The 24,656-nt window shown below is 44.9% G+C and overlaps 1 protein-coding gene across 3 annotated transcripts in view; it reads left to right on the top strand.

Moving 5' to 3' along the window:
* MSS51 (MSS51 mitochondrial translational activator) overlaps window positions 1-20,290 on the top strand; it is a 39,815-nt gene extending 19,525 nt beyond the window's left edge. For 2 of the 3 annotated variants that reach the window (XM_069984315.1, XM_069984312.1), the window contains exons 2-7: window positions 10,437-10,632; window positions 10,719-10,874; window positions 11,574-11,698; window positions 15,161-15,724; window positions 19,660-19,753; window positions 19,978-20,290. In XM_069984315.1, the coding sequence (XP_069840416.1) occupies window positions 10,448-10,632; window positions 10,719-10,874; window positions 11,574-11,698; window positions 15,161-15,724; window positions 19,660-19,753; window positions 19,978-20,200 (1,347 nt within the window). In that variant the 5' untranslated portion in view covers window positions 10,437-10,447 and the 3' untranslated portion in view covers window positions 20,201-20,290. Of the gene's footprint in view, window positions 1-2,140; window positions 2,386-10,436; window positions 10,633-10,718; window positions 10,875-11,573; window positions 11,699-15,160; window positions 15,725-19,659; window positions 19,754-19,977 lie in introns of those variants that run through there. The other variant, XM_069984314.1, reaches the window with a different exon arrangement.
* Window positions 20,291-24,656: the final 4,366 nt, after the last annotated feature.

Below are 24,656 nucleotides of genomic sequence, written 5' to 3'. Positions count from 1 at the left end.
TTGGCAGTTATCTATCCATGTTGTGTATAGGCAGTCAGCCGTCAATCAGCAGCTGGAGGGCGGGGGGAGGGGTGTGGCGAGAATCCTATTCTCCTGCATATTAGGGGAACGGTTGAACAGAATGATGTAAGTAATACACCGATCTATTCAGCATTTCTGTCACTAGTTTATGCTGCACTAATTTAAAGCGTTATAAACCTAATGACAGATTCCCTTTAAGGATATACGTCCATCTCCAGAGATCTTGATGTTCCTTTGTCCATGGTACATAACATAATGAAGAAGTGTACAACCCACCGCTCTGTGGCTAATCTCCCTGGACGTGGATGGATGAGAAAAGCTGATGAAAGGTTGCAACACAAGTGTGGATGGTGGATAAGCAGTTCCAAAAGAAATTCAAGCTGTCCTGCCAGCTCCGGGTGCCCCAGTGTCAGCGCCAACTATCTACTGACATGTGAGTGGAATGAAGGGCTATGGCAGGAGACCCAGGAGGAGCCCACCGCAGGCACCGCTTTGGTGACCGATCGCTCTCCTTATTATACAGAACAATACTCATTACTACCGATGGTTTTTGTGATCGTCCTGTTCGATTCAGCGCTGTTACACTTACAGATCATTAAAAGACGATTGTTCTAGTAGGTGGGGCGGACACCTTATTTCTGAGGTATCACGCACCTTGTTTTTCCTCCTCCGGTGGAAAGGGGTGTAATTTTCGAAGAAACACTCATGGCCAAATGTGGCCTTTCTTTGCCTTTTTACATGGAATATCTCCATTGATTTGTTATATATATATTTTTTTATTTTATTTTACATTATGTAAAACACATACGCTGCTTACAATACTATGGAGTCAAAATGTTCGTAAAAATCTCGCAGTCGTCTGGTCCAACGTCTGCCATTCCTATTTGGCGCCCAAAATTATACAGTCTCGTACGGAAAAACGATCTGATAATGTTCACAGTAGGGATGGTCTGAACCTGGTTCGGGTCGGGTTCGTACAAACCTGAACCCTCGGAAATGATTCCCGCTGTCTGCCCTCTCTGTGGAGAGGGTGGATACAGCGGGAGGACCGCCTGGAAAACTGGGATACAGCCATAACCATAGGCTGTATCCCAGTTTTCCAGGCGGTTCTCCCGCTGTATCCACCCGCTGCAAGGAGCGGGCAGACAGCGGGAATCTCAGCAGATTCCGACCATCCCTAGTTCACAGTATACATATCTGAAGAGATTTATCAAACATGCTGTAAAGTGAAACTGGCCCAGTCGCCCCCGGCAACCAATCAGATTCCACCTTTCATTCCTCACAGACTCTTTGGAAAATTAAAGGTGGAATCTGATTGGTTGCCGGGGGCGACTGAGCCAGTTTCACTTAACACCATGTTTGATAGATCTACCCCATCATGTCTATCTATGTGCGCAATAGCTTTTTAAGACAAGTATATGGTCCCTGTCAATCAATGTCTTTAACCAATGGAATTTGCACTAGGACATCATTGAAACCCTCCCTTTTTCTATTATAAGGACCAGGGAAGACTGAACAATGTGTTATTACAACAAACGATTTGCGAACGAGCAATGATTAAAATAGGTCCAGGTCTCAAGTAGCGATCAAAGGTTTCTCGTTCGCGTTTAATCGTTGACTGCTATTACACAGGACGATTATCGCCTAAAATTGTACAATGTAACTATTTTTTTGAATCTTAATCGCTCCGTGTACTAGGGCCCTAAGTGTCTTGTTAGACTAAGTGATTTTTTTTACGATTAAGGATCGTAAACCAGTGTCAGAAAGCTGGGAGTGCATCCTAGGTCATGGATCTTCCAGCAGGACAATGACCCCCAAACATACTTCAATAAGCCCCCAGGAATAGATGGAGACAAAGCATTGGAGAGTTCTGAAGTGGCAGCAATATGTCCCGATCTAAATCCCACTGATCACCTGTAGAGAGAAAATTGCTGTTGTGAGGAGGCGGCACCCTTCACACACACACACACATATATATATATATATATATATATATATATATATATATATATATATATATACGGTCTCCTGAACTGCTGCATTTAGTATGTTTGATGTGCAAGTGTATCTAAAACTATAAGTCATAACTACTAGTCTACTGAGCTGTGTATCTAAGCTTACATGTGTGATACAGTCAGCTGGCTCACAGAAGTCATCATGTAACTCCCATTCCACCAACCTGTCCTGCAGCCATGATGGGTATTTATAGAGAGACAGGTTGTTAAAGCATTTGGCAGCTGAAAGCGACCCCAGGGATCCCATCCCACTGATGTCCTGCGGGGCAGATCATTGTTGACTCATAGTCTCATCCTAAGACCCCTTATAAGACAGCCGAGGACCCCAGCACAGTGGACCCCTGAACAGGTACCTCCCCTCACATTATAACATTTAAGGAAATTCATTCTATCTACTGTATTTATCTATCTATCTATCTATCTATCTATCTATCTATCTATCTATCTATCTATCTCCTATCTATCTATTTATCTATCTATCTATCTATCTATCTATCTCTCTCCTATCTATCTATCTATCTATCTATCTATCTATCTATCTATCTCCTATCTATCTATCTCCTATCTATCTATCTATCTATCTATCTATCTCCTATCTATCTATTTATCTATCTATCTATCTATCTATCTATCTATCTATCTCTCTCCTATCTATCTATCTATCTATCTATCTATCTCCTATCTATCTATCTATCTATCTATCTATCTATCTATCTATCTATCTATCTATCTCCTATCTATCTCCTATCTATCTATCTATCTATCTATCTATCTATCTATCTATCTATCTATCTATCTCCTATCTATCTATCTCCTATCTATCTATTTATCTATCTATCTATCTATCTATCTATCTATCTATCTATCTATCTATCTATCTCCTATCTATTATCTATCTATCTATCTATCTATCTCCTATCTATCTATCTATCTCCTATCTATCTATCTATCTATCTATCTATCTATCTATCTATCTATCTATCTATCTATCTCCTATCTATCTCCTATCTATCTATCTATCTATCTATCTATCTATCTATCTATCTATCTATCTATCTATCTATCTCCTATCTATCTATGTAACTGAGGTGGTCAGCACTCGTAGACAAGCCGTTGAAGGTGCCAGCAAACGAATCCCAGACCAAGGATTTAGTCAGCTAAGAAGAAATACTCTGCGGCGCTCTGATGATGCAAAAACCATGCAATACGTGGATTTATTCCATATAACGATAAACAGCAACTGTTCAAGTGATACACAACGTTTCGGCGTCTCCTACTTGAAGATGGCTTGGGGAGACGTCGAAACGTTGTGTATCACTTGAACAGTTGCTGTTTATCGTTATATGGAATAAATCCACGTATTGCACGTTTTTTGCATCATCAGAGCGCCGCAGAGTATTTCTTCTTATCTGTCTATCTATCTATCTATCTATCTATCTATCTATCTATCTATCTATCTCCAATCTATCTATCTATCTCCTATCTATCTATCTGTCTGTCTGTCTGTTTGTCTGTCTAGGGTTACTCATTTCCTGCAGTCAGTGACACACAAGTAATATAGATGTATGCTGGATGGTCGCAGTCACTGGCAGGAAGCAGAGATATAAGAGATGGGAATATATATCATATATTAGTAAGCCGCAGTGTTACACTGATATAAATGAGGTCCTCCTCTATTATATAGATAGGATGCTGCAGCCATATGTCACAGTGTGGGCTTCCTCAATCCGTCCAGTGGCTGCAGCTCCATGTCCTTTCTCCCCCTTTAAAGTAATAATATAGAGCTCTGCTTTTCAGGGCTCTGGGAGAGCTGGGTGACCACCCATGTGGAGCTGCCGTGACTTCATGCTCAGTGTGATCATAACCTAAATATGGCCGTCAGTATATAAATGTATATTTAGCACATGTAATGAAGAAGTCTCATAAAGGCCAAAATATGAAACCTGAGGACAGAGATGACGGAGGAGGGGGGGATATACTCCAGCCACTGTACAGAGGATAGTATGGACCCCTATCACCTGTGTATTAGGAGGAGGAGGGGTCAGTGTCCTGATATCTGTGTATTAGGAGGAGGAGGGGTCAGTGTACTGATATCTGTGTATTAGGAGGAGGAGAGGTCAGTGTCCTGATATCTGTGTATTAGGAGGAGGGGTCAGTGTCCTGATATCTGTGTATTAGGAGGAGGGGTCAGTGTCCTGATATCTGTGTATTAGGAGGAGGAGGGGTCAGTGTCCTGATATCTGTGTATTAGGAGGAGAGGTCAGTGTCCTGATATCTGTGTATTAGGAGGAGAGGTCAGTGTCCTGATATCTGTGTATTAGGAGGAGGAGGGGTCAGTGTCCTGATATCTGTGTATTAGGAGGAGGTGGAGGGGTCAGTGTCCTGATATCTGTGTATTAGGAGGAGGAGGAGGGGGTCAGTGTCCTGACATCTGTGTATTAGGAGGAGGTGGGCTCAGTGTCCTGATATCTGTGTATTAGGAGGAGGAGAGGTCAGTGTCCTGATATCTGTGTATTAGGAGGAGAGGTCAGTGTCCTGATATCTGTGTATTAGGAGGAGAGGTCAGTGTCCTGATATCTGTGTATTAGGAGGAGGAGGGGTCAGTGTCCTGATATCTGTGTATTAGCAGGAGGAGGGGTCAGTGTCCTGATATCTGTGTATTAGGAGGAGGAGGGGTCAGTGACCTGATATCTGTGTATTAGGAGGAGAGGTCAGTGTCCTGATATCTGTGTATTAGGAGGAGGGGGTCAGTGTCCTGATTTCTGTGTATTAGGAGGAGGAGGGGTCAGTGTCCTGATATCTGTGTATTAGGAGGAGGAGGGGTCAGTGTCCTGATATCTGTGTATTAGGAGGAGGAGGGGTCAGTGTCCTGATATCTGTGTATTAGGAGGAGGAGAGGTCAGTGTCCTGATATATGTGTATTAGGAGGAGGAGGGGTCAGTGTCCTGATATCTGTGTATTAGGAGGAGGAGGGGTCAGTGTCCTGATTTCTGTGTATTAGGAGGAGGAGGGGTCTGTGTCCTGATATCTGTGTATTAGGAGGAGGAGGGGTCAGTGTACTGATATCTGTGTATTAGGAGGAGGAGGGGTCAGTGTCCTGATATCTGTGTATTAGGAGGAGGTGGGCTCAGTGTCCTGATATCTGTGTATTAGGAGGAGAGGTCAGTGTCCTGATATCTGTGTATTAGGAGGAGGAGGGGTCAGTGTCCTGATATCTGTGTATTAGCAGGAGGAGGGGTCAGTGTCCTGATATCTGTGTATTAGGAGGAGGAGGGGTCAGTGACCTGATATCTGTGTATTAGGAGGAGAGGTCAGTGTCCTGATATCTGTGTATTAGGAGGAGGAGGGGTCAGTGTCCTGATATCTGTGTATTAGGAGGAGGAGGGGTCAGTGTCCTGATATCTGTGTATTAGGAGGAGGAGGGGTCAGTGTCCTGATATCTGTGTATTAGGAGGAGGGGGGGTCAGTGTCCTGATATCTGTGTATTAGGAGGAGGAGGAGGGGTCAGTGTCCTGATATCTGTGTATTAGGAGGAGGAAGGGTCAGTGTTCTGATATCTGTGTATTAGGAGGAGGAGGGGTCAGTGTCCTGATATCTGTGTATTAGGAGGAGGAGGGGTCAGTGTCCTGATATCTGTGTATTAGGAGGAGGAGGGGTCAGTGTCCTGATATCTGTGTATTAGGAGGAGGGGGGATCAGTGTCCTGATATCTGTGTATTAGGAGGAGGAGGAGGGGTCAGTGTCCTGATATCTGTGTATTAGGAGGAGGGGGGGTCAGTGTCCTGATATCTGTGTATTAGGAGGAGGAGGAGGGGTCAGTGTCCTGATATCTGTGTATTAGGAGGAGGAGGGGTCAGTGTCCTGATATCTGTGTATTAGGAGGAGGGGGTCAGTGTCCTGATTTCTGTGTATTAGGAGGAGGAGGGGTCAGTGTCCTGAAATCTGTGTATTAAGAGGAGGAGGAGGGGTCTGTGTCCTGATATCTGTGTATTAGGAGGAGGAGGGGTCAGTGTACTGATATCTGTGTATTAGGAGGAGGAGGGGTCAGTGTCCTGATATCTGTGTATTAGCAGGAGGAGGGGTCAGTGTCCTGATATCTGTGTATTAGGAGGAGGAGGGGTCAGTGACCTGATATCTGTGTATTAGGAGGAGAGGTCAGTGTCCTGATATCTGTGTATTAGGAGGAGGAGGGGTCAGTGTCCTGATATCTGTGTATTAGGAGGAGGAGGGGTCAGTGTCCTGATATCTGTGTATTAGGAGGAGGAGGGGTCAGTGTCCTGATATCTGTGTATTAGGAGGAGGGGGGATCAGTGTCCTGATATCTGTGTATTAGGAGGAGGAGGAGGGGTCAGTGTCCTGATATCTGTGTATTAGGAGGAGGAAGGGTCAGTGTTCTGATATCTGTGTATTAGGAGGAGGAGGGGTCAGTGTCCTGATATCTGTGTATTAGGAGGAGGAGGGGTCAGTGTCCTGATATCTGTGTATTAGGAGGAGGAGGGGTCAGTGTCCTGATATCTGTGTATTAGGAGGAGGGGGGATCAGTGTCCTGATATCTGTGTATTAGGAGGAGGAGGAGGGGTCAGTGTCCTGATATCTGTGTATTAGGAGGAGGGGTCAGTGTCCTGATATCTGTGTATTAGGAGGAGGAGGAGGGGTCAGTGTCCTGATATCTGTGTATTAGGAGGAGGAGGGGTCAGTGTCCTGATATCTGTGTATTAGGAGGAGGGGGTCAGTGTCCTGATTTCTGTGTATTAGGAGGAGGAGGGGTCAGTGTCCTGATATCTGTGTATTAAGAGGAGGAGGAGGGGTCTGTGTCCTGATATCTGTGTATTAGGAGGAGGAGGGGTCAGTGTACTGATATCTGTGTATTAGGAGGAGGAGGGGTCAGTGTCCTGATATCTGTGTATTAGGAGGAGGAGGGGTCAGTGTCCTGATATCTGTGTATTAGGAAGAGGAGAGGTCAGTGTCCTGATATCTGTGTATTAGGAGGAGGAGGGGTCAGTGTCCTGTATATCTGTGTATTAGGAGGAGGAGGGGTCAGTGTCCTGTATATCTGTGTATTAGGAGGAGGAGGGGGTCAGTGTCCTGATATCTGTGTATTAGGAGGAGGAAGGGTCAGTGTTCTGGTATCTGTGTATTAGGAGGAGGAGGAGGGGTCAGTGTTCTGGTATCTGTGTATTAGGAGGAGGAGCGGTCAGTATCCTGATATCTGTGTATTAGGAGGAGGAGAGGTCAGTGTCCTGATATCTGTGTATTAGGAGGAGGAGGGGTCTGTGTCCTGATATCTGTGTATTAAGAGGAGGAGGAGGGGTCTGTGTCCTGATATCTGTGTATTAGGAGGAGGAGGAGGGGTCAGTGTCCTGATATCTGTGTATTAGGAGGAGGAGAGGTCAGTGTCCTGATATCTGTGTATTAGGAGGAGGAGGGGTCAGTGTCCTGATATCTGTGTATTAGGAGGAGGAGGGGTCAGTGTCCTGATATCTGTGTATTAGGAGGAGGAGGGGTCAGTGTACTGATATCTGTGTATTAGGAGGAGGAGGGGTCAGTGTCCTGATATCTGTGTATTAGGAGGAGGAGAGGTCTGTGTCCTGATATCTGTGTATTAGGAGGAGGAGAGGTCAGTGTCCTGATATCTGTGTATTAGGAGGAGGAGGAGAGGTCAGTGTCCTGATATCTGTGTATTAGCAGGAGGAGGGGTCAGTGTCCTGATATCTGTGTATTAGGAGGAGGAGGGGTCAGTGTCCTGATTTCTGTGTATTAGGAGGAGGAGGGGTCAGTGTCCTGATATCTGTGTATTAGGAGGAGGAGGGGTCAGTGTCCTGATATCTGTGTATTAGGAGGAGGAGGGGTCAGTGTCCTGATATCTGTGTATTAGGAGGAGGAAGGGTCAGTGTCCTGATATCTGTGTATTAGGAGGAGGAGGGGTCAGTGTCCTGATATCTGTGTATTAGGAGGAGGAAGGGTCAGTGTTCTGGTATCTGTGTATTAGGAGGAGGAGGAGGGGGTCAGTGTCCTGATATCTGTGTATTAGGAGGAGGAGAGGTCAGTGTCCTGATATCTGTGTATTAGGAGGAGGAGGGGTCAGTGTACTGATATCTGTGTATTAGGAGGAGGAGGGGTCAGTGTCCTGATATCTGTGTATTAGGAGGAGGAGAGGTCAGTGTCCTGATATCTGTGTATTAGGAGGAGGAGAGGTCAGTGTCCTGATATCTGTGTATTAGGAGGAGGAGGGGTCAGTGTCCTGATATCTGTGTATTAGGAGGAGGAGGGGTCAGTGTCCTGATATCTGTGTATTAGGAGGAGGGGTCAGTGTCCTGATATCTGTGTATTAGGAGGAGGAGGAGGGGTCTGTGTCCTGATATCTGTGTATTAGGAGGAGGAGAGGTCTGTGTCCTGATATCTGTGTATTAGGAGGAGGAGGGGTCAGTGTCCTGATATCTGTGTATTAGGAGGAGGAGGGGTCAGTGTCCTGATATCTGTGTATTAGGAGGAGGAGAGGTCTGTGTCCTGATATCTGTGTATTAGGAGGAGGAGGAGTCAGTGTCCTGATATCTGTGTATTAGGAGGAGGAGGGGTCAGTGTCCTGATATCTGTGTATTAGGAGGAGGAGGGGTCTGTGTCCTGATATCTGTGTATTAGGAGGAGGAGAGGTCAGTGTCCTGATATCTGTGTATTAGGAGGAGGAGGGGGGGGGTCAGTGTCCTGATATCTGTGTATTAGGAGGAGGAGGGGTCAGTGTCCTGATAGCCTGGTGTTTGCAGTGGGGGTCCCTGTGTATTAGCAATCAGGCGAGTTGGGGGGAGTCTCTGTGTATTTTAGCATTAGTGTTAAGTGCAGTGATGAAAGTGACAGTGAGCCCTGTGTATAGGGGTCACCCCGGCACTGACCCCCACCCTGCAGGCTGTCACGTCTGTCACCTCCTCTGGAAATTCCTGGACGCTGTGGGAAGTGTCTAATTATAGGGCAGACTGGTCCTGGGGGTCTGGGGGGAATCGGGAGTGCTGGGTGATGAGTGGTCAGTGATCATTGATATGTGTGCGGCCGGTGACACAGCCAATGGCATCGCAGGAATCCATCTGTACAATGTGGGGGGGGGGGGGGGGGGATAGAAAGACATTAAGACATGTCAGGTGTTATTGTTTCTGTATAAGGAAAGGTCGGAGATCTCTATAGAAGAAGAGGTGGGTGATCTCTATATAAGAAGAGGTGGGTGATCTCTATATAAGAAGAGGTGGGTGATCTCTATATAAGAAGAGGTGGGTGATCTCTATATAAGAAGAGGTGGGTGAGCTCTATATAAGAAGAGGTGGGTGATCTCTATATAAGAAGAGGTGGGTGATCTCTATATAACAAGAGATAGGTGATCTCTATATAAGAAGATATAAGGGATCTTATAATCTCTATGTAAGAGGAGGTAGGTGATCTCTATATAAGAAGAGGTACATAATCTTATAGCCTCTGTATATAAGAAGAGGTAAATGATCTTATGGCTTCTATATAAGAAGATGTAGGTGATCTCATTGTCTCTGTATATAAGGAGTAGATGATCTTATGATCTCTGTATATAGGAAGAGGTAGATTATCTTATGGCTTCTATATAAGAAGATGTAGGTGATCTCATTGACTCTGTATATAAGGGGTAGATGATCTTATGATCTCTGTATATAGGAAGAGAGAGATAATCTTACGATCTCTGTAGATGTAAGTGTTTTTATTAGGTGAGGTGATCTCTATATAAGAAGAGGTAGATGTCTCTACATATAAGAAGAGGTGGGTGATCTCTATATAAGAAGAGGTGGATGATCTCTATATAAGAATAGGTGGGTGATCTCTATATAAGAGTAGGTGGGTGATCTCTATATAAGAGTAGGTGGGTGATCTCTATATAAGAATCGGTGGGTGCGCTCCATATAGGAAGAGGTGGGTCATCTCTATATAAGAAGAGAAAGTTGAGCTCTATATAACAAGAGATAGGTGATCTCTATATAGGAAGATATAAGTGATCTTATAATCTCTATGTAAGAGGAGGTAGGTGATCTCTATATAAGAAGATATACGGTAAGTGATCTTATAATCTCTATGTAAGAGGAGGTAGGTGATCTCTATATAAGAAGATATACGGTAAGTGATCTTATAATCTCTATGTAAGAGGAGGTAGGTGATCTCTATATAAGAAGATATACGGTAAGTGATCTTATAATCTCTATGTAAGAGGAGGTAGGTGATCTCTATATAAGAAGATATACGGTAAGTGATCTTATAATCTCTATGTAAGAGGAGGTAGGTGATCTCTATATAAGAAAAGGTACATAATCTTATGGCCTCTGTATATAAGAAGAGGTAGGTGATCTTATGGCTTCTATATAAGAAGATGTAGGTGATCTCATTGTCTCTGTTCCAGTTATCTACATCATGATGTCACAGAAGAAGGTCTCTAAGAAGAAGAAGAATTCAAAGGAGAAGAGTGTAGCTCCCTCTGTGGCAGCCAGCAGCTACTACACTGACTCCCTTGGGTTCATGGCCATGGATAGCAACGTTCCGGGCCTGTCCAACGTCATCCTCCAGAAGCTAAACATGAAGAGCTTTGAGGAGTACAGGTGGCCATGTTTCCTTCCGCCACCAGGTGGCAGTCTCCTCTCTGCTCCTCCTTGTCCTCAGGGCTCACCTCTTTCTTATTTTCCAGGTCTGCAGTTGAGGGTAACAGTCTTAGCACAAACTTTGGTATCCGGACGTATGCGGAGATGTTTCAGAAGATGGAGGAGACCTACAAATTCTGTGCACAGTGCAGGAAGCTCCCATCTCGACTTGCTGATCCCCGGGCCATGAGACGCTGTAAGAGGTAGGAGGGCTCAAGACAGCTGCAAGACACCTAGAGAAGCTGATGGAGACCCCCACCCTGGGTACATGTACATGACAAGGCATGGACTATGGTGGACGTCCCACAACAGCTGCGAGACACCTAGAGAAGCTGATGGAGACCCCCACCCTGGGCACATGTACATGACAAGGCATGGACTATGGTGGACGTCTCATAACAGCTGCGAGACACCTAGAGAAGGTGATGGAGACCCCCACCCTAGGCACATGTACATATCAAGGCTTGGACTATGGTGGACGTCTCACAACAGCTGCGAGACACCTAGAAAAGCTGATGGAGACCCCCACCCTGGGCACATGTACATGACAAGGCATGGACTATGGTGGACGTCTCATAACAGCTGCGAGACACCTAGAGAAGGTGATGGAGACCCCCACCCTAGGCACATGTACATGACCAGGCATGTACTTTGGTGGAGTTCTCAAGACAGCTGGTAAAACTCCTAGAAAAGCTGAGAGAGACCACCATCCTTGGCACATAAAGAGGCATGGACTATGGTGAAGGTCTCATGACAGCTGCGAGACACCTAGAGATGTTGATAGAGACCCCCACCCTGGGCATACGAGGAAGCATGGACTATGATGGTGGTCTTTGAGTTCTTTACTACTTATCATGGAGGACAGGGCCTCACACAAAAACATCTCCTTTCTTTTTTTCTAGATGTCAAAACATTTACTATTGTTCTTCAGAATGTCATCGGGAGAACTGGCCGGTGCACAAGAAGTTCTGCAGGAAGCTGAAGCTGGCCGCCATTGACAGGCTGGTGGAGTGGCTGATATTTACAGGTAGTCAAAGCTGAAGGTTACAATATACCGTCCTCCCCATACACCTTCCATAGCCGCCATCTCCTGTCCTCCCCATACACCTTCAATAACCGCCATCTCCTGTCCTCCCCATACACCTTCAATAACCGCCATCTCCTGTCCTCCCCATACACCTTCAATAACCGCCATCTCCTGTCCTCCCCATACACCTTCAATAACCGCCATCTCCTGTCCTCCCCATACACCTTCAATAACCGCCATCTCCTGTCCTCCCCATACACCTTCCATAGCCGCCATCTCCTGTCCTCCCCATACACCTTCAATAACCGCCATCTCCTGTCCTCCCTATACACCTTCAATAACCGCCATCTCCTGTCCTCCCCATACACCTTCAATAACCGCCATCTCCTGTCCTCCCCATACACCTTTAATAACCGCCATCTTCTGTCCTCCCCATACACCTTCAATAACCGCCATCTTCTGTCCTCCCCATACACATTCAATAACCGCCATCTCCTGTCCTCCCTATACACCTTCAATAACCGCCATCTCCTGTCCTCCCCATACACCTTCAATAACCGCCATCTTCTGTCCTCCCCATACACCTTCAATAACCGCCATCTCCTGTCCTCCCCATACACCTTCAATAACCGCCATCTTCTGTCCTCCCCATACACATTCAATAACCGCCATCTCCTGTCCTCCCTATACACCTTCAATAACCGCCATCTCCTGTCCTCCCCATACACCTTCAATAACCGCCATCTCCTGTCCTCCCCATACACCTTCAATAACCGCCATCTCCTGTCCTCCCCATACACCTTCAATAACCGCCATCTCCTGTCCTCCCCATACACCTTCAATAACCGCCATCTTCTGTCCTCCCCATACACCTTCAATAACCGCCATCTCCTGTCCTCCCCATACACCTTCAATAACCGCCATCTTCTGTCCTCCCCATACACCTTCAATAACCGCCATCTCCTGTCCTCCCCATTCACCTTCAATAACCGCCATCTCCTGTCCTCCCCATACACCTTCAATAACCGCCATCTCCTGTCCTCTCCATACACCTTCAATAACCGCCATCTCCTGTCCTCCCCATACACCTGCAATAACCGCCATCTCCTGTCCTCCCCCTACACCTTCAATAACCGCCATCTCCTGTCCTCCCCATACACCTTCAATAACCGCCATCTCCTGTCCTCCCCATACACCTTCAATAACCGCCATCTCCTGTCCTCCCCATACACCTTCAATAACCGCCATCTCCTGTCCTCCCCCTACACCTTCAATAACCGCCATCTCCTGTCCTCCCCATACCCTTGAACTTTCGGCACAGTTAAACCTTCATGCGTCCTTTATGGGGAGGGGAGTAGAAGCCAGATTGCTCCAAGTACAAAAGTTTCAGGCTGTAAAGATCCAGCACACCTGGACCTTCCCACCAGATGATGTGGGTGGAGAATTTGGAGACCCCCATACAGTTTATATAACCACTTACTTTAGATGTAAGACATTTTTTCTCTCTCTCTCTCTCTATCTATATATATTTGAATGTTTGAATGGGCTATAACAGCAGATGTCCAGTTCTAGTGCCTGTTTATAGGGGAACAGAAAGAGCAAATGTTGTATTACTGAGCAGTGGAGAGACATGGCCCAGTCAGATGGATCCAGATCTCTGTGGAAAAACATGGCTGATCAGATGGGTCCAGATCTCTGTGGAGAGACATAGCCAGGTCAGATGGATCCAGATCTCTATGGAGAAACATGACTGATTAGATGGATCCAGATTTCTGTATAGAAACACAGCCAGTCAAAAGGATCCAGATCTCTGTGGAGAAACATGGCCGGTCAGATGGATCCAGATCTCTGTGGAGAAACATGGCTGGTCAGATAGATCCAGATTTCTGTGGAGAAACATGACTAGTCAGATGGGTCCAGATCTCTGTTGAGAAACATGGTCTGGTCAAAAGGATCCAGATCTCTGTGGAGAGACAAAGCCAGGTCAGATGGATCCAGATTTCCGTGGAGAAACATGGCTGGTCAAATGGATCCAGATCTCTATGGAGAAACATGGCCTAGTTGGATGGATCCAGATCTCTATGAAGAAATGTGGCCTGGTCAGATGGATCCAGATCTCTGTGGAGAAACATGGCCTAGTTAAATGGATCCAGATCTTTGTGGAGAAGCATGGCCTGGTCAGATGGATCTAGATCTCTGTGGAGAGACATAGCCAGATCAGAAGGATCCAGATTTCTGTGGAGAAACCTTGACGGTCAGATGGATCCAGATCTCTGTAAAGAAATACGGCCGGTCAGTTGGATCCAGATCTCTGTGGAGAAACATGACCAGTCAGATGGATCCAGATCTCTGTGGTGAAACATGACCTGGTCAAAAGGATCCAGATCTCTGTGAAGAAACAAAGCCGGGTCAGATGGATCTAGATTTCTTTGGAGAAACATGGCCGGTCAGATGGATCCAGATCTCTGTGGAGAAACATGGCCGGTCAGATGGATCCAGATCTCTGTGGAGAAACATGGCCGGTCAGATGGATCCAGGTCTGTATGGAGAAACACGGCCGGTCAGATGGGTCCAGATCTCTGTGGAGAAACATAGCCGGTCAGATGGATCCAGGTCTGTATGGAGAAACATGGCCGGTCAGATGGGTCCAGATCTCTGTGGAGAAACATGGCTAGTCAGATGGATCCTGGTCTGTATGGAGAAACATGGCCGGTCAGATGGGTCCAGATCTCTGTGGAGAAACATGGCTAGTCAGATGGATCCTGGTCTGTATGGAGAAACATGGCCGGTCAGATGGGTCCAGATCTCTGTGGAGAAACATGGCTAGTCAGATGGATCCTGGTCTGTATGGAGAAACATAGCCTTGATGGATTGAACCAGATCTCTATGAAGAAACATGGCCTGGTCAGAGGGATGCAGATCTCTGTGGAGAAATACAGCCATCAGATGGATCCAGATGTCTGTGAAGAAACATGGCCAAGTTAAATGGATAACAAATTTTAATGGAGAAGCATGGCCTGGTCAGATGGATCCAAATCTCTGTGGAGAAACACGGACGGTTACATGGATCCATAATAATGGAAGGATCAGGATTTGGTACAAGCAGCAGGAATTGATGATCCTTCCTGTCAGGTGTTGACAGGGTCATATAGCCACTGATTAGTTCCACAAACATGACATGTCAGTGAGTTTTCTTTGCTTCCACCAGCTTCCCCAGATCATATTCCTATTGACATCTCTGAGATGATGTAGAAAGGGCTGCTCAGATCAGAAGGATATAATCACCTTGTAGAATCTATGAATATAAGTCAATATAGTCATTAGATGGGGGGCTCTAATGCAGGGACCAGTCAGTGTATATTTCTAATCATGTATCTTCTCATAAGGTCGAAGTCTCTCAGCAGGTAGAGTTTTCCAGGTTGGTGACCACTGTTGTTGACGATTGTTGTATATTTCCCATAGGTGACATCCCATTTCCCACTTCTCCTTGGACTAAATCAATCGCAGAAATCAAAACATGGGAAGACTGGTTCGCCATGCAGGAAAATTTGGAGGAAAAATTGGACGCCATCATGTCTGGGCGCTATATGGGAATGCTCTGGTCCAATGCTGGAAAACCAAAACCGGAAACCAGTGAACTCCAGGAGTCCGTGAAACGCTTGACCACCGATTTCTTCACCAGGCCAATGACTATTGGTTTTGCCATCAATGCCTTCCGTGTCGACCCTTACACTGCACCGGTCACTGTCCATGTTGTTGGGGCATCTCATATAGAAACCTTAAATGTCAGAGCCACAGATTACGATGAACTCGCCAAGATGTTTCCTAAAAACCAGGGTCTTGAAGTGGTCATGATCGGACCTGAAGTGGTGGACGGCCCAGCAATCAGTCCTCCACTGACCGCGTATGGGCCACGCGGTAGAGTGTATATCAGCGGCTACAAGAGCCTATATCATGTCTTCTGGGAAACACTGGTGGAGAACCAGAGAGCGTCCAGACCTGATCTTGTGGTGGGATTCCATCCAGGTACTCGTCATATGTCAGGATCATCCATCTGTCTGTTCTGATACTTGATCCCTCACCACCCCAGACCTATTTCTTTCTTTTGCCATACTTGGATTACTGAGTACCCCAATCAGGGATCCGGTATACGTGTAACCCATAGTTAGTTCAGACATCAATCATCCACAATCTGACATGGCCAACTCTCTATAGTAAGAGGTCTACGTTATATGAGGTGCCAGGTTACCAGCCCCGAGCCTGGAGTCTAAAGAATCCCATGTATTTACAGTCCTTGTAGACGTGTAGCTGTGAATCTCATGTTGATCCATCCCCAGCCTGCCAGGGTTGGAAGCCTCACCCCAGCGAGCCGCTACATAAAGCCTGGATAAGTTCATAGTTCCCGTGAGCTGGGCAGCAGTAATCCCCTAAGACATCCAGGGACAGCTGGGGGGAGCTCAGAGACAGATCTCTGCTGTAAAGCCCCCACTAAATAATAGAGACCTGTCATTATGGTCATACCGAGAAGAAAGCTGTCGATCACTGGGAGCGCGTGGGGGGGGGGGGGGGGGGGGGGTAACTCAAGACCAGAAGGTTACATCAGGTGGGTGCTTGCCCCTCACATTTATTAAAATCCTGCCTGGTTTTGTTACTCTTGTACATAGTTCTGGTGAAAGTGCACTGGACGAAACAGGTGAAGGGGTTACTGATGCACAGAGTTTGTGAGCAGAACAAGGTTCTATGTGAGCACAACTGAAAGAAAGAGCAGCAGTACAGCTAGGAAGGGGTTACACTAAGCACTGAGCTACCTCTGCTGAGCAGCTAAAGAGAGGGGTAAGGGGGCTCACACTGCAAAACTGTGGGCAAACAACAGTAGGGACACTGGTATTTACACAGCTGTATTAGACAGCAGCCTGGAGCTTTATGAGTGGTTACCGGTTACAGAGAAGCCTTGATTTACCTTTCAGGAAGAGTGTGGATCATCTAGCTCAGTTTGCATGTACACAGCCCAGTATTCTTCAGGTTCTCTCTCCTGGACATAGCACATGCTAAGCCCTGCCCATACTCACTCCATGTGTTCTGTCCTGAGTCAGATGTCACCTTACAATAAGCTGTGCCAGCAGATTGCAAGTAAGCGAGACATATTGGGGGAGATTTATCAAACTGGTGTAAAAAAGAATTGGCACAGTTGCCCCTAGCAACCAATCAGATTCCACCTTTCATTTTTCGAAGAATCTGTAAGGAATGAAAAGTGAAAGCGGATTCGTTGCTAGGGGCAACTGAGCCAATTCTATTTTACACCAGTTTGATAAATCTCCCCCATAGAATGAATCTATCTATCTATCTATCTATCTATCTCCTATCTATCTATCTATCTATCTATCTCCTATCTATCTCCTATCTATCTATCTATCTCCCATCTATCTATCTATCTATCTATCTATCTATCTATCTATCTATCTTTCTATCTATCTATTTATCTATCTATCTCCTATCTATCTATCCATCTATCTATCTATCTATCTATCTATCTATCTATCTCCTATCTATCTATCTATCTATCTATCTATCTATCTATCTATCTATCTTTCTATCTATCTATCTATCTATCTATCTATCTATCTATCTATCTATCCATCTCCTATCTATCTATCTATCTATCTAGTCCAGAGGAAAGCCGCACATCCGGAGGTAAAGGCGTGGGTGCCAGCGAAGAAAGTCCCTTGGCTAGGGATCCCAAATACAGTCCACAGAAATCCGCAGCACTCCAACATGTGGTAAGAAAAGTACATGTTACCACATGTTGGAGTGCTGCGGATTTCTGTGGACACTATCTATCTATCTATCTATCTCCTATCTATCTCCTATCTATCTATCTATCTATCTATCTATCTATCTATCTATCTATCTATCTATCTATCTAATAATAAAATCCGCAATAGAGTGCACTCTGTTGTAGTGAATCAGGGTGCCAGCAGCTGAAGACTGAATCCACGTCTTCCCATAAATAATGAACAGAGTTCCGCTGCACTCCTTCGGTGAAAAAATCAAGTGTTTATTTCATAGCAAAAAAAAATTACAAACTGCAACGTTTCAGTCTCAATCTCCTATCTATCTATCTTCTATCTATCTCTCTATCTATCTATCTATCTATCTATCTATCTCCTATCTATCTATCTATCTCCTATCTATCTATCTATCTATCTATCTCCTATCTATCTATCTATCTATCTATCTTCTATCTATCTATCTATCTATCTATCTATCTATCTATCTCCTATCTATCTTCCTATCTATCTATCTCTCTCTATCTATCTCCTATCTATATATCTATCTATCTATCTCCTATCTATCTATCTCCTATCTATCTATCTATCTATCTATCTATCTATCTATCTATCTATCTATCTCCTATCTATCTATCTATCTATCTATCTATCTATCTATCTCATATCTATCTCCTATCTATCTATCTATCTATCTATCTATCTATCTATCTATCTATCTCCTATCTATCTATCTATCTATCTCCTATCTATCTATCTATCTATCTATCTATCTATCTATCTATCTATCTATCTATCTATCTCCTATCTATCTATCTCCTACCTATCTATCTCCTATCTATCTATCTATCTATCTATCTATCTATCTATCTCCTATCTATCTATCTATCTATCTATCTATCTATCTTGTATTCTTTGAATTCTTCACCATTTTTCAGGATCTCTGCTTACTGTCAGTATAGGGAAACCTTGGTTCTCTGACTCGCACAGGCCAGGGCTGGTTACAGTGTATCAGATCTTTCAAATCTTTCTAGGATGGAAAATCCCTTTAAATAGAGATCTCCCTTACCTAATATTAGGAGGTAATTTGTGAGATCCTGGAGGGACTCATCACCCTAGTTATCAGGTTTTTACGCCCGCCCTGGAGCGTCCTCCTGACCCACGTGACGTCATGAAGCTAGTTGGGATATTGATGTGGAAGGTTAATGTGCAATTCTGATCACCTGACATAACACAGGCCCAAAGCTTGAGGCAGCACTAGTGAGAGACTGATGGCACCGTGTTTATATTCTGAATTGTCAGGTGTGGTGTTGTCATGGAAACCATAGGTGGAGGCAAATCAATGTTCAAATACACATTTGATGCAAAGTAGGATGTAGATATTGATGTGGATGGTGATTCCTCCCAGTCAGGTGCTGCATCCTTATAGAGACCATGTGTGGTTACAAATAACCATCTACATCAGCACTGACGTAGGCACACATTAGGATGTAGATATTGATGTGGATGGTGATTCCTCCCAGTCAGGTGCTGCATCATCATAGAGACCATGCATGGTCCAGAATAACCAACCACACCAGCGCTGACGTAGGTACTTATTAGGATGTAGATATTGAGGTGGATGGTGACTCCTCCCTGTCAGGTGCTGCGTCCTATTGGAAACCATGTGTGAATTGAAATCACCTTCCAAATCACATGCACACATATGAATCCAGGTAGGATGTAGATATCAATGTGGATGGTGATCGATTTGAGATCCTGACAGGTGCTGCATCACCATGGAAGCCCTGTGTGGTTTTAAATCCCCATCCACCTGACATCTGTTGACTATGACTGTATCCATGTTTTCCAGGCAGCCCTCGGGCTGTATCAAGCTTCTCCAGGCCGCAGGATTCAAACGCTGATTGTTTGGGTTCGCTGATCTCTAGTCGGCACACATAATGAAAGACACTTAGGATGTGGATATTGATGTGGATGGTGATTCTTTGTCCACTTTTTAATAGTGTACGACTGTAAGAGTCTGATGGTAATGGCTTGCCCTGCGTCGTCATAAAGACCATGTGTGGATCCAATCCACATCATACTGAGGCCATTCAAGTTGTAGATATTGATGTGGATGGTGATATTTATTTTCAGGTGTAGATCCACAGCTGTAATCCTTCTCCTTTCTTCCAGGATTTCATGCCTCGCAGGGTCTCACCGAGGGCTGGCTCCCGACTCTGCTGCTCCTTCGTGACTACAACATCCCTGTGCTGTTCACCATGTACAGGTAGGGGACAGGGCTGCACGCCATGGCAGGAAGGGGCACGTTTTTTTCGTATTTTTTTTATCCACCATGACAGACATTGTCAAATGACAGCCTTTCCAACTTGTGAAACTACATCTCCCAGCATGCCACAACAGCCTCAGGGTGTCAGGCCAGGGCATGCTTGGTGTTGTAGTTGCACCAGGTTGGGGAGCCCTCTATGTAATACCTTGCTATCTGTTTTGCAGTGAGCAGGAGCTGAAGTATTCCCTGCAGATCCTGGCAGAGCTGGAAGTTCGGATCCTGGACTCCGGGCCTTTTCCATTCTGTTCCCAGAAACCAGAGCAGGTCCAGTCGGACCCTAACAAGCCCCCCGTGAGCAGCAACGCCTACTACCTTCTATTTAGGGGTGCAGTGTGGCTTGATGCAGAGACTGACATGGGACTGCTGGATGAAGATGAAAGGGACTGATCATCTCTTCTGCCAGGACTGATAGATGTCAGTTAGACATGACTAGCAGCTTATATTAGGAGTAAAAAGCTAACAGCTTCTCATATCTCAGCTTCCTGGACTATATTGAGTGTAACTTAATAGGGAAAAGTAAGGCTGTTCCTACTGGAGTAATATGTATATATTCTATAACCCTTTATATATATTCCATATGTGATTGTTACAATAACCCATGAAGAGACAGGTCTATCACGTTTTATCGTTATAACATCCTGTTCATGATAATGAATTTTGTGCAGTACCAGAAATGACCACTAGATGGAGTCATATATTAGCATTTATTCTATCAGTTTACAATGTTGCATAAGCTGAAGGCGTACAGTAATCACCATTGTAGCTACCTGACACCCAGACTGTATCCCACCAGGCTAGGGGGTAACCAGTAAACATATCACGTTTCTTCTTCTTGTTGTTTGTCACTTTTGTATTTATAATCTATCACTTCCTTGATCCACCCTCGATATATGGCTGCAGAAGCTGAGAGCTATATCATGTGTGACCGTATCATAGTAGTTATATTCTTGTTTATAAGTATAGGACGCAGTATTATAGTAGTTATATTCCTGTATATAGGAGCAGTATTATAGTAGTTATATTCTTGTATATAGGGGGCAGTATTATAGTAGTTATATTCTTGTATATAGGAGCAGTATTATAGTAGTTATATTCCTGTATATAGGAGCAGTATTATAGTAGTTATATTCCTGTATATAGGAGCAGTATTATAGTAGTTATATTCTTGTATATAGGAGCAGTATTATAGTAGTTATATTCCTGTATATAGGAGCAGTATTATAGTAGTTATATTCCTGTATATAGGAGCAGTATTATAGAAGTTATATTCTTGTATATAGGGGGCAGTATTATAGTAGTTATATTCTTGTATATAGGAGCAGTATTATAGTAGTTATATTCTTGTATATAGGGAGCAGTATTATAGTAGTTATATTCTTGTATATAGGAGCAGTATTATAGAAGTTATATTCTTGTATATAGGGGGCAGTATTATAGTAGTTATATTCTTGTATATAGGAGCAGTATTATAGTAGTTATATTCCTGTATATAGGAGCAGTATTATAGTAGTTATATTCTTGTATATAGGAGCAGTATTATAGTAGTTATATTCCTGTATATAGGGAGCAGTATTATAGTAGTTATATTCTTGTATATAGGAGGCAGTATTATAGTAGTTATATTCCTGTATATAGGGAGCAGTATTATACTAGTTATATTCCTGTATATAGGAGCAGTATTATAGTAGTTATATTCCTGTATATAGGAGCAGTATTATAGTAGTTATACGAACTGGAGAGAGTGGAACGGCTGCACATCCCATCTATGGCTGACACTATTGCCGCTAGGCCTATATTAAAAATCAACACCAGAGTGTCTGTATATGAATTGATCAAGCCATATTGCCCCGTGTACCACCGCGCAGGTCCTCTGGTCCACACGGGTCCCTACGCTAACTCCACACCGTGTCGGTCAGCGACCGCCAACCCCGCAAAGCGTGCACGTGCAGGGAAGGGAGGCCATGGAACGGCCCTGCAACCCCAATGTCACAGGACCAGACCCAAAAAGCCCCACCAAAACCCAGCCAGCACCACCGGCGGGGAAGGCTGCCCCCAAACGACACAAGTATGGATATGGTATTACACTTACCATTGCTGCTCTCACAGAATGGGGAAGACATAGGGTCCAGACATGTGAGCACAGACATATCCTGCTAATTTTGGTCATGTGGGTCTTATAAAGGAGTGCTAGCTGTTCAGAGAGGGAGAATTGTGAAACACGAACTGGAGAGAGTGGAACGGCTGCACATCCCATCTATGGCTGACACTATTGCCGCTAGGCCTATATTAAAAATCAACACCAGAGTGTCTGTATATGAATTGATCAAGCCATATTGCCCCGTGTACCACCGCGCAGGTCCTCTGGTCCACACGGGTCCCTACGCTAACTCCACACCGTGTCGGTCAGCGACCGCCAACCCCGCAAAGCGTGCACGTGCAGGGAAGGGAGGCCATGGAACGGCCCTGCAACCCCAATGTCACAGGACCAGACCCAAAAAGCCCCACCAAAACCCAGCCAGCACCACCGGCGGGGAAGGCTGCCCCCAAACGACACAAGTATGGATATGGTATTACACTTACCATTGCTGCTCTCACAGAATGGGGAAGACATAGGGTCCAGACATGTGAGCACAGACATATCCTGCTAATTTTGGTCATGTGGGTCTTATAAAGGAGTGCGAGCTGTTCAGAGAGGGAGAATTGTGAAACACGAACTGGAGAGAGTGGAACGGCTGCACATCCCATCTATGGCTGACACTATTGCCGCTAGGCCTATATTAAAAATCAACACCAGAGTGTCTGTATATGAATTGATCAAGCCATATTGCCCCGTGTACCACCGCGCAGGTCCTCTGGTCCACACGGGTCCCTACGCTAACTCCACACCGTGTCGGTCAGCGACCGCCAACCCCACAAAGCGTGCACGTGCAGGGAAGGGAGGCCATGGAACGGCCCTGCAACCCCAATGTCACAGGACCAGACCCAAAAAGCCCCACCAAAACCCAGCCAGCACCACCGGCGGGGAAGGCTGCCCCCATATAGTATATTATAGTAGTTATATTCTTGTATATAGGGGCAGTATTATAGTAGTTATAGTCTTGTATATAAGAGGCAGTATTATAGCATACTCCTGTTTTGTGGCAGTAAAAATGTTTCCTTTAGGTTGTCCCCTGGGCCTTGTACCTAAATGCCTGTTTTATGTAGTTATATTCTACATAAAATATTCTACATATTAGTAGTTATATTCTTGTATATAGGGGCAGTATTATAGTAGTTATAGTCTTGTATATAAGAGGCAGTATTATAGCATACTCCTGTTTTGTGGCAGTAAAAATGTTTCCTTTAGGTTGTCCCCTGGGCCTTGTACCTAAATGCCTGTTTTATGTCAGAGATGGCACCAGGTCCTGTTTTTCTCAGGAAGTGTGTAACATGTGTATCGCCTTCGGCCATAACCCCCACTCACTCTCACATATTTACAGGCTTGCTGACAGAATGTTATTACAATGACACCTAAACATCTTACCTCAGTGCATCATAAATCATTCAGATTCTTGGAAAGTATTCTCAGACTGTGATGGAGATGTGGTGCTGGGTCCAGGTGAATGATTTTACAAGCTTGTAGGGGTTATCCAGCCTTATAAAACCATGGCCTATCCTCACCTGAATGGGGCAATGCTGCAGTAACTTGCACTGCCACCAGCAATAGTACAGCAATGTAAGCCTGAATGCTGCACCCCCTTTAAATGGTCTGATCTAATATAGATAACTGATCCTGAGTAGAGATGAGCGAACTTTTCAAAAGTTTGGTTCGGCAGTTTCGCCAAACTTTAATGTAAAGTTACTGGGGGAGATTTATCAAAAACATGGTGTACAGTAGGGTTGGCCCAGTTGCCCCTAGCAACCAATCGGATTCCATTTTTCATTCCTCACAGACTCCACGGAAAATGAAAGCTGGAATCTGATTGGTTGCTAGGGGCAACTGAGCCAGTTTCACGTTACACCATGTTTGATAAATCTCCCCCAGTGTTCATGCATTAAAACAGCTAAACGCCTGCAGGTTTTTAGCTATTATAATTCGGATTATAAAGGCAGCTCCTTATACTTACATGTCCGCTCTCGCTAGAAGTTCTCCTTCTCCAGGCCTGCTCAGTCAATCACAGGCTGAATGGGACAGGGCAGCACCACAGCCTGTGATTGGCTGAGTGGGCTGTCACTCTAGAGACAAGAGTGACAGCCCTCTCAGCCAATCACAGGTCATGGTGCTTCCCCGTCCTAGTCAGCCTGTGAATAGCTGAGTGGGCCTTCACCACAGAAGTCGCTGGGATGGGACCAGAGAGCCACCAGGAGACATCGGGGGACTCCGAACAGGTGAGAATATGTTTGTTTGTTTGTTTTTTTGTTTTTTTATTACATGAGTAATGCCATCTTGCTGAACCTCTTCAAACTTTGCAGCAATCCAAATTTTTTTAGTTCGAAATAAATATGGGTTAGACAGGTTCGGTTCGCTCATCTCTAATCCTGAGAATAAATCATGACGACCGGATAATTACTTTTTTATGAGCTTCAATTAAAGGGGAACTCAGGAGGGCAAAAAAAATCTAATCAACATCAGCTGGTGTCAGAAAGTTATAGAGTTGTTTATTACTTCTATTTAAAAAAAAAAAAATCTCAAGCCTTCCAGTACTTATCAGATGCTGTATGTCCTGCATGAAGTGGTGTATCTGTCCAGTCTGACACAGTGCTCTCTGCTGCCACCTCTGTCCATGTCAGGAACTGTCCAGAGCAGCAGCAAATCCCCATATAAAGTGATCCTGCATCTGTGGCTTTCTTCAGCCGTTGCAAG

This window comes from Dendropsophus ebraccatus, chromosome 9 (genome assembly GCF_027789765.1).
Source record: "Dendropsophus ebraccatus isolate aDenEbr1 chromosome 9, aDenEbr1.pat, whole genome shotgun sequence".
In the NCBI taxonomy this organism is placed as follows: Eukaryota; Metazoa; Chordata; class Amphibia; order Anura; family Hylidae; genus Dendropsophus; species Dendropsophus ebraccatus.
The sequence above is the reverse complement of the archived record's forward strand: the minus strand, read 5'-3'. Positions and strand labels throughout refer to the sequence as shown.